This window comes from Lithobates pipiens, unplaced genomic scaffold (assembly GCF_037356315.1).
Source record: "Lithobates pipiens isolate NorthernLeopardFrog02 unplaced genomic scaffold, aLitPip1_a1.2 Scaffold_3, whole genome shotgun sequence".
Taxonomy (NCBI): domain Eukaryota; kingdom Metazoa; phylum Chordata; class Amphibia; order Anura; family Ranidae; genus Lithobates; species Lithobates pipiens.
In genome coordinates, this window is record NW_027507790.1 from 178237142 (window position 1) to 178250848 (window position 13707).

Consider the following 13707-nt stretch of genomic DNA (forward strand, 5'->3'; position numbering starts at 1 on the left):
GCCTCCCAAAAAGATGAATTCCAGGTATGGATATGTCATGCTTTGTAATCATTGAGAATCATGCCCGTGCCAAGCAGCAAGGAAGCCGCTCTGCACAGGACCTGGAAATTAGTGGAGATCACTGAAGTTGTGGTGCCTACTACAGTAATTTCCAGCTTCCAGGAGGATCCTACAATTACGGTATATGCATAGTTACCTTGGTCCAAGCTGCAATTATGTAAAAATATCTGTACGGGGGTCCTTGGGTTACAAACAAGATGGGGTCTGTAGGTTTGTTCTTAAGTTGAGTCTGTAAGTGTAGCTCCATCCAAAAAAAAATATTTTTAAGCTTTTTGGATAGCATAGGGAAGGGTTAACAACCCTGTAACATTTGTTTTGCTGCCTGTGCTCCTGTTTAGAAGTTTTCACCTCATTTTCTGTCCCAATGACAATTGGATTTTGAACATTTTGGGTTGTTGTGGAAACAAGGATTGGTGATAAAGCTTCAGTGGAAACATCTTTTTCCCGTAAGAACTCTTAGCCCTTGTACACACGGTCGGACATTCCGATGGACAATGTCCGATAGGACCGTGTTGTCGGATAATCCGACAGTGTGTGGGCTCCATCCGACTGTTTCCGTCGGAGTATCCGACGGACCAAGTTTTCGAGCTGAGCTATAAAATTTTCCGACAACATGCTCCGATCGGACTTTGTCCGATCATGTGTAGAGAATTCCGATCCGACAAAGTGCCATGCATGCTCAGATCAAATTCCTAGACCAAAGCTATTGGCTACTAGCCTGAACATAGTCCCGTCCTAACGAAATAACGTCATCACGTTAAGTGCGATCGGATTTTCTGACTTTGTCCGACTGTGTGTATGCAACAGTTTCGGACAAAATGCGTCGGAAAAAATCCGACGGATTTGGTTGTCGGAATGTCCGACCGTGTGTACAAGGGCTTACAGGAGTGAATTTCCCTTCCTAGTGGTAGATTTACTCTCACTTCCGGCTGTCTCCCTCCATTTGTAAGTAGGAGTTGTTTGTAAGTCAGATGTTTGTAACTATGGGACAGCCTGTACCTGGAATTCTTCTTTAAATTTGACTTTGTGTCTCCTTACCTGGACAGTTTTTCTAGGCAGAGCTGTCACTGCCTTGACACACGCTATCCGTATATATCTTACTCCGAGAACATTCTTCGACAATATCTTGTTTTATGTCAAACATCTAAACAAAAACACTGTTGTGTTTTCTGAGAGACGGCTAAACGTCATGGTTCAGGTTCATCAAATTACAACCGTCATGTGAGAAATACAGAGCTCGTCATCACTTGGCTCTGATGGCAGCCTACATAGTTTTCACAGACAGATTTGCTTTAGGTAACCGATAAATGGTAATTTAGATCATTTGTATTTTAGCATTTTTCATTTTGAGTGTTGCCCAGGGTACAAAAAGTGTATTGAGCTTTGTGGCTGACTCACCATATATACAGTCATTTAGTAGACATTTGCATTACAGTTTTTTTTTTTTTGTATTATTCATGTTGGATAAAGAAGAAATATATTTAGACACTATATTATTTTTTTTTTTTTTGTTGTCTTTGCCATCATTAAAGGGATTCACCTCTACTTGTATTGACAGTGAGATAAAATCAAAAAATTTTACATTTTCTACAGAACAAAGATGAGGGAAGGTCCAAAGGGGACCCTTGTTACTGTGACAGTTGTCTGAGGCGTGATTTTATATTACTTTGGTGAGATTTCCTCTTGTTTCCTGTTGGGTCTCCAGGACAGGAAGTGAAGGAAAATCTCTCCGGCAGGACAAGGGCATCCTAAAACATACGATCTAGCCCTTCCCTACTCTATCTAAATAAATATATATATATATATATTTTTTTTTTTCAGTATATACTGTATGTGTTCAGTATTCCTTCTACAACCTTTGTTCAATAGGTAGCTGTTCCAACACAAAATGGCTTTTAAGAAAGCGGGATGAATATAGTGGAGCAATCTTAGTAGCATCCAAGAACTGAGCCACAGGTTTGAAGTATAACCACTTAACGACCAGCGACATACCCATACATCGCTGGACTTTTAGTGGTTATATCGGGATGATTCTACATCATCCTGGTACTGTTTTTTTTAGAGCTGGTGGTTGGCTCTCTTGTAAAAGTAATTTTGGATTGCTTTTAATAGATGCAGCCTTCCGTAGCTTGCTCGGGCTCTCCTGTCCCTCTGGGCTCTCCCATACCTGTGTCATGCCTATTGTTGTCACAAGAAGGATGTTTAAATGTAAATCTAAACCTGTCAAGGCTTTTAAAGCATCACCTATGGATAGTAAAATTTACGCTTGCTGATGTTGCATGTGCACGCTCAATTTTAAAGCATGACATGTTTGCTATCTATTTACTGGGCATTACATCACCTTCTATATTTAAAAAAAATGGGTTATGCATCGTGTTTTTTTGCATTAAAATTCAAAAAAGTGTATTTTTTCCAAGAACGTTGCAATGTTGAAAACCGCTGCACAAATATCGTGTGACATTAAAAAAAAATGCAACACCCACCAATTTATTCTCTAGGGCCTGTGTTTTTAAAAAATATATAAGGTTTGGGGGTTCTTTCTTACCAATTTTCTAGAAAAAAATACTAATTGTTACATGTAAACAAAAGTGTCAGGCAAAATGTCTTTTTTTAAAAAATTTTTTTAGTGCTTGATAGTTATAATTTGGTTAGAACCACATTCAAGTTTTTCTTGCTCTCTGCTAGGATGGTCCACTCTCTGTAATTGCCCTGATGACAAATGTCACTGGGAATGAAGCTGAGGTTAAATCAAAAATATTGAGTTGCCCAGAGAATAGGAATAGAGGGGAAATCTTTTAATGGGACACTTGTTCCTGTTACACGAGCCTAAGAGTGGATGTCCATTTGAGACTTGTCAGCCTTCTGCTTTATATACTCTGGTGTATTTTCTCAATAAGCTACAGCTTATTGTGTAAGGCAGGCCATGGATGATGCGATTTTTATTTATTTTTTCCTGCAACCAGGGATCGGTCGAGATTCAAATTATCTATGGCTAGTTTTAGGAAGGGCAAAGAGCTTATTTTCATGCAAAGTGCAAGCTGATCTTAGGCAAGAAGGCAGCTGCAACACAGCTTTTGCATCAATAACCCATCAATAGTTGTATTCCAGTTGGAAACATAAGAAATTACATCACTTCTGCATTAGGTGGCACTGGTTTGAATCCCGGTCAGAACACTATCTTTATGGAGTTTGCATGTTTTCCCTGTGCTCACGTGGGCTGGTTTCCTCCCACACTCCAAATTCATGGTTAATTGGTTTCTCTCTAAATGGCCCCTAGTATGTGTACATATGCATATGAGATAGGGACCTTAGATTGTAAGCCCTTTGAGAGAAGGAATTGATGTAAATGTACAATATCTAAAGCGCTGTGTAATTATGTCAGTACTATGTATAAAAACCTATATTAAATAATTAAATGAAATCAGTGTGGTGCATGAGACAAGTCATTTTGAATGAGTCCATATCTTCCTTTTAAGTACATAACTTTATGGTTGGTATCCATTCTTATTTTGAACGCACTGGGCTATAGTAGGCAAAAGGTTGCACCAACCTGGGAAACTTATATACCATTGCATTATCGTTTTTGGTGTTGGTATGACATTTCTGTGAATACAGGTGGTATTCAGACTATGTAGATTTGTGTTGCAGGTGGTTAGGAAACACCTTAAATAAGCAGGTCAGTGACGACACAGGATGTGCTTGGGAGCAAGACTTTAAACCAAAGGAGATCATTGAGATTACCATGGCATGGCTTGGAGTCCATGAGTGTGGCTGCTTAGATCTGTAGCTCCGGGTTTCTACACAGACATCCTGTGTCTGATCCTTTCCCAAAAGGCACCAAATCCTTCCTAAAGATGGTGGGATCCCGAGGCAGGCGTCATGGTGAATAAATACGGCCACCTGCTGCCCCAGTCAGCGGCAGAACAACTGGCAAAGCATCGCAGGCAAGGTAGCGCCGATCCCTCAGCCAAGCCGGAAGCCAAACGGCAGCCCTCTCCCATCTCAGCACAGCTCTCCACTTGAAGGGCGAGTGATTCTATGCCTGCTGTGTTCCACACTCAGGCTGACCTCCTAACTTCATTAGACTCCCCTACATGCTCTGAAGACTGTAATTCTCCAGACCCTCCTTCAGGGTCCCTCATTCCCATCTCAAAATGTTGGGAGGTATACTATTGCAGCAAGATGCTCAAAACTTGAGGGAGCGAACAGGGGGGGGGGGAGGGGTTGGGCTGTGGCGGGCGCGGAAGAACATATGGGCTCCCTGGGTGATGAGCTGGTGTATCCTCAGAGCCAAAATGAAGGATTTAGAGAACCGCTCTCACAGGAACAATCTCCACTTTGTGGGGTTCCCTGAACATTCAGAGGGGGCCCACCCTGAAAGAAGATGGTTTTTGAGATGGAGGTGTTGTCTCATGCCTTCATGATTGAGCATGCACAGTGCATCCCCCAAGTCCTCCATCCTCGGGGGGCTCCCCCAAAGATTCCTGATTGCAATAATCCTCAACTTTCAAGACAAAGTCACCATCCTGCTCGTTGCTAGAGAAAAGGGCTCACTCTAGTTTAATGGTAACAATATCTTCATATACCCAAATTTCTCAGCTGAAGTTCAACTCCAGCACATATCCTTTGCAGTGAAAGACCGCTTCCGCGCTGAGGGCCTGCCATATGCGATGCTCTTCCCTGCTAAGCTGTGGATCATCCATGAGGGTAACGCTCACTTCTGCACTTGTCCAAAGGATGCTATGGCCTGGATAGATGCTCGTTTTGGGAAACAATCTAGACAACGCCACAACTGATACTGTACTCAGCAGTTCTTCTTCCTCTCTGCCTCACTACTCACTGCCTCACTACTCATCTCTACTGAAGCAAGCTTGAGCACCTGTGGGTCACTCCATCTTTCCTTTTGCCTCCTACACTCCATTAAAACAGATGACCTGAGGCCTGCACCCACCCCTTCTTTCCTGCTATATGTTACCCCTGTGATGGAACTGTCAGATGCCATTGTAGGCTATAATACCTGTCCTAATCAGCGGGTAACACCTGCCTTGCCATATATTACTATCACTGTTTGTGCCTTTTTTCACAGGTTACTGTTATATCCTGCCGGATAGAACCTTTGCCCTTACAGAGAGCCTCTCTGGGCCAACTACCTCCCCCACTCCACTAGATGCCAAGGCCACAGGTTTTTGTTTTCTTGTTTGGGGAACCAAAGCTATGTTTGGGATGGTTGAGCAGGGTAGGGGGGAAAGGGATTTCAGTTTTTTTTTTTTTCTTATTTGGCCCCACTCGCGTTTTAGTTGTTGGGACTGGCTGGACTTTTAGGTTTTTTTCTGCTGCTGTTTTTTTCTGTTCCTATTGCAGATTCATTTCTGTTGCTACAGTGAATTTATTCCGGTGTCTCTCTCGGGCAGTGTTTTATATGTTGTATTGCATCTCCCATGATCCTCTCTATGTTATGCTGTATATGACTGAATATGGCTAATGTGCTAAAACTGATCTCTTGGGATGTCAGGGGGTTGAACTCGCCTCTTTAGCGGTCCTTGGTATTTTCCTTCCGTAAAAAATATAAGCCACATATTGTTTGACTCACCTCACCAATGCTAAACTGTGGTCCCTTAAATGCCCTTGGCTAACTACATAGTACCACGCTACACATACCAACTACTCCCCTGGAGTTTCTATCTTGCTAGCGAAATCCTGTGGATTAAGACAGACCCAGAGGAGAAATTCATTATACTTACTATTCAAATTATCTCTGTAGTATTTACACTTGTGGATATACATGTTCCTCCCCCATTTTCATCAGACCTACTTTCCAATTTATTCCTGATGCTGCTGTCTAGAATCCCTGGCCCCTGCTCTATATTGGGTACTTTAATGCTCTTCTTGATCCTGCCATAGACTGCTTGGGGGGTGGGAGTAGACCCTAACCCTCATTTATTGACTGGACCAAGGTGTATGGTCTTACTGAGCTGTGGCGTTGGAACCGCCCAGAGAAGCAACATTTTTCTTGCCACTCTGACTCCTTCCACACTATGTCACGTATAGAAATGGCTTTCTCTACTGTTGAATTACTCCCTATTGTGCAGGCAGCTTCCTACCTTCCCCAAGGTTTGTCTGATCGTGCCCCCCTTTCTGTGGATCTCCTCCTCCTGCCAAACTCAAGCACATTTGTCTGGCGGCTGAACTCCCATTAGTTGGACGATGAGATCGCACAGAATGACTGCAGGAAGAACATTGCAGATTATTGGTGTATGAATCAGGGCACTGTTGGGTCCTCGACTGCCTGGGAGGAGTCTATGGCCGTGCTATGAGGCACTTTTATGTCCATTACTAGAATTTTGCGTAAGAACACCCAGCAGTGCACTGAGGATCTAGAAAATAAGATGGTAGCTTCAGAATATGCTGTGAATCCTGATCCGACTACCCGCACCTCATGGCTACATAGTGGTAGAGAATATGAGCTCTGCCTCTTGAACCTTACTAAAAATGTATGTTCTATGTCACTCAGACGTCGTTTGAGCACGGCAATAAGGTGGGTCGCCTACTTGCATATCTAACTAGGCCGGAACGTCATCCTACATCTATTCCTATGATTCTAACTTCTCAGGATAGGGTTAGCGTTGTCCCTCAGGAGATAACAGATGCCTTCCTCGCCTTCTATCATAATTTATTCACTACTAGGGCCAACTACTCTGATGCCCAACTGGGTGACTACTTGACTCAGACAGTGCTTCCCTGTCTGGTCTGAATTGGATGACACCTCTTGAGTCCCATCTTACTAAATACATATAATGAGGCCCTGAAAGATGGAGTGCTCCCTCCTATGAGAGAGGCTTTAATTATTTTGATACTCAAACCACAGAAAGATATGCTCAAATAAGACTTTCATAGACCTATCTCTCTCATTAATGTGGATGTTAAAATTCTGGCCAAGATGCTGGCCAATCGCCTGTATGGGGTTGTTGAAAAATGGGTTGGGAGTGATCAATGGGGATTTATACCAGGCCGTTCAACCAGAATGAATATTCATAGATGGTTCCACAATTTGCCCTATCCCAATGACCGTACTTCTACCCGTGTGATTGTGTCACTAGACACTTCTAAAGCATTTGATAGTGTATTAGAGAGAAAGGGTTACCCAGCGCATAACAATGAGAAAGCCCGTATGATAATTCAGCTTTATATATGTAGTTAGTATTGTCCTTATTGTGGTAGAAGCTGGTCCGTATATACCCAAGGAAGTTCATGTGCAAGCCATCCCAAGAGCGTATCCGGAGTACTCTGTGAGAAATGCAAAAGAGGAAAGGATGGAGGCACACCTAGGTGTATTACAAGATTATTTATTAGTATATCTGTAATATGTAAGGTCCTCCTCGATAGCTGGCACCCCTTTGAGGAGGACCTTCCATATTACAGATATGTCTTTGTCTTCTTCTGTGTAAGTGAATTACTTTGTGCTGATAAATAATCTTGTAATATTGCACTTAGGTGCGCCTCCCTCCTTTCCTCTTTTGATAGTGTAAAGTGGCCTTATCTATTAACTCTCAGGTCACTGAGCCCTTTCCGATTACTACAGGCACCAGGAAAGGGTGTCCCTTATAGCCCCTCCTTTTTGCTTTGAATATAGCGCCCCTTGCTGTAAGGATCCGTAGCTCTCCGATTATTAAGGGTATTCCTATAAATTACATTGAAGAACGTATAACTCTCTATACTGACGATACCCTAGTGTATCTAGCGGACCCTCATACATCTCTTAAAAATCACTTGTCTGAACTTAACATGTTTGGTGACTATTCGGAATTCCAGGTGAACTGGGATAAATCTATCCTATTTCCACTAGAAATAAACCTGCTGATTCACTCAAACTCCTAAACTGCAAGTCGCAGTTTAGAGTTTATAGTTCAGTTGCCACTATCCTTTTATATTGCCAATAATCTATGCCCCTTACTGCTACAACTACAGACACAGACCAAGGAGTGGAAAGATCTGCCCCTGAATCTCAGGAGGAGAGCCTTAAAATGATTTACTTACCTAAACTACTGTATGTTATGGCTAATTCACCTTGCAAAATTCCCAAATCCATTTATAAAAGCATTAACTCCATCTGCATTGTGTTCCTTTGGAACGGGCAGAACAAAATATTACAACACACACATGCAAAAAATACATTTACCTCCTGCAAGGCTTATATAAAACACCTAGACATTTTCAAAAAATATGGGGATTTGGTCACACCATATTGCTATATGGTGCTTAAGCCCACTTACTGCGACAAAGCACCCCATGATTAGTGTGTCATACACTATCTATAGACTGGGAGATCCTGCTTCTCTGAACCATGGGAGCAATACACTCCTCTATATGGGAGAACCAGAAGTCTCCACCCATGACACAGGTGGACACTAATAAGAGGCACTGATGAGGGAGTTTCCCAGTCTATGGATAGTGTAGGCCCCACTTAGCATGGGATATTTTGTCGCAGTAAGTGGGCTTAAAGTGGTAGTATGGTCATTTTTTTAACTTTTACCTACAGGAAAGCCTATAATAAGGCTTACCTGTAGGTAAAAAAAATATCTCCTAAACCTGTACGGTTTAGGAGATATTCCCCTCGGTATGCGCCGCTGACTGCAGCGGCGCATGCGCACAAGGGGGTTCTCTCCGTAAAAATCCGGCAGCGCTCGTGCGGCCGGACTGAAATCTCCCGCGCGCATGCGCGGGAGTGACGATATCGCGGCTCCGGCCACTCACAGCGCCGGAGCCGCGATACCCGGAAGAGACGCCGAGGGAGCATGTCGGCTCCCTCGGCGTGGATCGGGCCAGATGTCGGGGCCTCGTTCTAAGGTAAGTATTTCATAATGAGCTAGTATGCGGTGCATACTAGCTCATTATGCCTTTTGCTTTGCAGGTTTAAAAAAAAAACAAAAAAACATTGCGGGTTTACTACCGCTTTAAGCACTATATAGCAATGTGGTGTAACCAAATCCCCATATGTTTTGATAATATTTTTTGGAAATGTCTGGGTGTTTTAAATAAGTCTTGCAGGAGGTAGATGTCTTTTTTGCATGTGTACGTTGTAATATTGTGTTCTGTTGTATGGTCTTATGGCTGCACCATCTTTAATGCATCTTTTAGGGTGTGCCACCCAAATATCTTGTTTGCCTTTGGAACGGTTGGTAGTCCTCTAGAGTTGCGCTGGAAACTCTGCGACTCCCCTCAAATATGGCAGGTCTGTCATTCCCTAACTTCTACCTTTACTGCCTAGCATTCCAGCTGGTAACATTCATGATTGGCTCCACCCTAACTCTAATAATGCCTGCACCACTGCCAAGGGAGCAATCATTTCCTCATTTTTAGACACTCCACAACATTGTCTATAGGGGATGCACACCACCTGGACCGGGCATGTCGATAATCCAAAGAGTTGCGAAAATGTCCACTGATTCATGACAGACCTCCACCAACAGTCCCTTGTGGTTAAAACCTAACCTTTAAGAAGTTATGTTCTATACCTGACCCCATCAGATGCACATCAAAGGGAGTAAAATACCTATGTCATCTATAATCCGCCTCAGGATTTTAAATCCTTTGCTCAACTACAGACATACTTTGACATCCCATCGACATACCTATTTTACTATTACCAACTCAGGCATGCTATAAATACTCAGTTTGGTTCTCTGCTCAATCCTATTAAGACACCTGACCTGGAAAAACTTCTGAGGGACCCGGACCAGACGAAACTTATATACACGTATTACTCCGCTCTCATGACAGGCACTAACCCTAGGTTTCAGAGGGCCCAAGAGAGATGGGCCCCTTTTGATAGCTCTATCACAGAAGAGGATTGGTCTGGGTTCTGTAATATGTTCAACACCTCTGTTACCTCCTCGAGGGACAGGGTGATTCAGCAAAAATTTTTGGATCATTCACACCTCACCCCTGCTCGACTGTATAAAATGGGACTATCCCCCTCTGCTGACTGCTTCCGCGTTTGCGGACAAACTGCTGATTGTCTCCACTGCTTTTGGACTTGTCCACTGGTACACTACTTCTGGGATGACATAGGCTCCTTCATATCTTCTGCATTAGGTTTGCCAAATATAGTGCACCCTAAAAACTGTCTGCTGGGCATATTTGGTGACCTCGCTGTCCAGCCTCAGGCAAAGAGACTACTTCACATCCTCTATTTCCATGCGAGGAAGTCCCTCCTGTTCATGTGGGAAGGGTCAGAGATCCCAATTCGGAATATGTGGCTGAAACGTGTCAATTATTTCCTGCCTCTATATAAACATATCTTTGACATCAGTAAGAGGACTAAAGCATTCCACAAAATATGGGGTGGATGGCTGATTAGCCCACTGACCCTCTCCCCTGTACTACCATGAAAGGGGTCCACCTTGTGAGAGTTGTATTTAACAGGAACTTCTGTTTTGCCCAGGATGTTTAAAAACCGTATTGCTTACTTCTCTGTTGATGGTTATATCCACTGGTAGATGTAATATCTAGTTTATTATTGCACACTGTCCGGATTTTCATGATATGCCGGATTAGGAGCATTCTGTTTATTGTTTACTGTTTTACTCTGGACAGTGTTTGTTGGACTTACATTTTGGGTTGCAGTTTACTTAGATTTTCTTTTCTTCTAATTTTCCAGACCAGGCACAACCCACCAGAATCCTGCTTCCAAGAAGGCCAAGACCAACTGCGCTGGCAATACCATTGAAAGATTTTTTAAATAATTTTTAGGATTACATGAATTGATATTTTCAGTTTACACACAGTACTTAGATGTTATCATGTTTATTTGTGACATGCTTTATGGTATGCAGAGGTGGAACTTTATTCACTGTGATATTTTTTTTTCATAGTTGGTAAAAGATTTCATAGTTATGAATTAGACCTCATTTATCCAAATTTCTGAAAGAATATAGGCTTGTGGTGCCCCATAAGGACCAGTCATATTGTCCATTTTAAGTTGCCTGTACGGCTTAGAGATAAAGGTAATATTCCTATTCATTGGTGTAAAACACATATATATTTCTTCTGTAAGACACTTTTTGGTAAATTTGTCTGATCTCTTTGTGGTATTTATGCCAGTCAAGACTTCATTTTACATACCAGAAGAAATATTACAACCATGGGGTATAGATGGAGCTCTCTGTTATAGTCAGTGCACTAATATATTTCATATCTATGCCTTCCTCAGGCTCCTCAAATCTCAGGAAAAAAACTTTGGCTCAAGCCAAAGATTTAGGACTAAAAATGTAATGAGGCCCAGAAAGCTATTAAGGCTATTCTTCATCATATAGTGTAGAAGAATGGTTAACATTCAAAGCCGCCGCCGCTGCAAGTATTTAACCATCAGATGAGTCTTGCTATCTGAGACAGTCTCTCTGGTTCCTCTCGGCAGTTTGAACGTCCTGTAATGACATACAAGCTGGAAGGGGGAACCTTGGTAGCCAGAGAGGGAGCAAGTATTCTGCATAGTAGGATGAAGAAAACAGGCAGTGGCTCTTCAATACATAGGCCACTAGAAAGGTAAGTATATTCCGTCTTTTTTTTATAGGTGACTTCTTGGCTAAAGCTGGACATAGATGCATAGCTATGAGGTAGATGGAGGAACTCCCCTGCTGGGACTTTGTATTCTGACAGCAGGACCCAGTGTTGTCAGAATACACTGATCAGCGATGATCAACAAAAGTTCTCCAACCTGTCCATTCGGCATAAATTGATCTAAAGATCGACTTCTGTTAAACAGGAAGTGGAACACACTGGTCTAAATTTGACTTGTCCCTGCTGAACTGGCTGCATTTTGACCTGTCTATGGCTAGCTTTAAAGTGATGACAGGGTCATGTTAATTAGTACTTTTTTTCTAGTTTTGTATCTGAAATTTTTTTTGTACTTGGTAGGAAATTTTTGTTATGTGATACTGCGACTTCATGAACAATCAGTTGTCGGCTGTAGGAGGAACCATACCACTGTGGCAATGAGAAAAACTTTTTTTTTTTCTAAAGCCACACTGGATACTTCAATGGTACCTACAGCCACAATTTAAAAAAATTGGTAAGTAGTAATATTTTATGATTACTTTTTCCATATCCTTTTTTTAGCATCTGCTTTGCCAGAAAGTGTTATGCTTTCAAATCCCCAGTTCAAGGAGGGACAAATATGAGTTATGTGGTACAGGCTAGATATTCTTTGGATGACGATGCAATAAAATGTCTTTACAAATGCATTTTTGGCATGATTTCCAAATGGTTTCTGCCAGATCATTGCACAGGTAGGATTATAGACTTATTTATTTGCATGTTCCTTGTTATCTATTCTAATTTAAACATGGTTCCATGAATCTAATGATGTTAATTTAACAATTATGCCGTGAATATTTATATGAAAAACCTATTTTACCTGAAATATTTATTTAACTGCATTTATCAATCAAATTGTTTAGTTGACATGTGTTTTTAACGATTCATGGTGAACTGATTGTGGATCGATTTGGAGAAGTCACAACTTCATAATGAGGCCCAAAAATGTATGGATTTGAATGTTTATTTAATGTTTCTTAATTGTGTGTATATTGGTAATGGCCATCAAGCCAGTATGTTATTAAAAAAAATTAAGCAGTTTTTTTTAAACTCCTGTAAAAAAAATATTGACTACCTCAAAGGTTTACTATGCAACAGCATGGAACAATGCATGTATGTTTTGATAATATCACATTTTAAAGCAGATCTCTAGAGGGGGTGCTCAGATTTAGAGCCCTCTGCATTTAAAGCTGGAGGGCAAAGGGCTGTATGAAGGTCCCAGGCCAACCCTGAAATCGGCTATGCGGAGATGGGCAGATTGTTTCAAGAGCAGTAGAGCAACAGCAAAGCTAGTTGAAAAATTGTGTCCGTGGAATCTGTTTACACGCTCTTTTTTTTAATAATTACTATTTGTCATAATAACGAGCCAATTGTTACTTTAATTGTTTTATTTGTAAAATATATATTTAAGTTTGTATTAAAACCATGTGGACAAAACATGTTTTAAATTGTATTTTTGGATGACTCCTTATTTTTTTTCAAAGGTATTTTAATTATATTGCATTTTTGTTTTGTTGAGTAAGCTGTTAAATTAATTTATATTAAGTTGGATGTCAGTTCTTCTCTAACAGTCTCTAAAATTGTTACTACTTTTAATAAATTGTTTACACAGTGGGGAAAATAATTATTTGATCCACTGCAGATTTTATTAGTTTGCCCACTTACAGAGAAATGAAGGGTCTATCGTTTTTATCAAAGATGTATTTTCAAATGATAGAGACAGAATATCAACCAAAAATCCGGAAAACACATACAAATGTTATAAATTGAGTTGCAGTTCAGTGAGTAAAATAAGTTTTTGATCCCCTACCAACCAACAATAATTCTGGCTCCCACAGACTGGCTACAGTATGTGCTCATGTACTACACAGATTAATCCTGTCAATTTAAGAAGGTGCTCCTAATGACATGTGTCTTTTATGTGCATATACGACACCAGACCACAGAATCTTTCTTCCATTCAAACCTCATAATCATGGATAAGGCCAAAGAGCTGTCAAAGGACGTCAAGGACAAGACTGTAGACTTGCACAAGGCTGGAATGGGCTACAATAC

General features: G+C 41.3%; 1 protein-coding gene across 4 annotated transcripts in view; it reads left to right on the plus strand.

Annotated features, from left to right (window-relative positions):
- POLK (DNA polymerase kappa) overlaps positions 1–13105 on the plus strand; it is a 192157-nt gene extending 179052 nt beyond the window's left edge. For all 4 annotated transcript variants that reach the window (XM_077462548.1, XM_077462550.1, XM_077462549.1 and 1 more), the window contains one exon: positions 10718–13105. In XM_077462548.1, coding sequence (XP_077318674.1) covers positions 10718–10802 — 85 coding nt within the window. In that variant the 3' untranslated portion in view covers positions 10803–13105. The remainder of the gene's footprint in view (positions 1–10717) is intronic.
- The last annotated feature ends 602 nt before the right edge of the window (positions 13106–13707 follow it).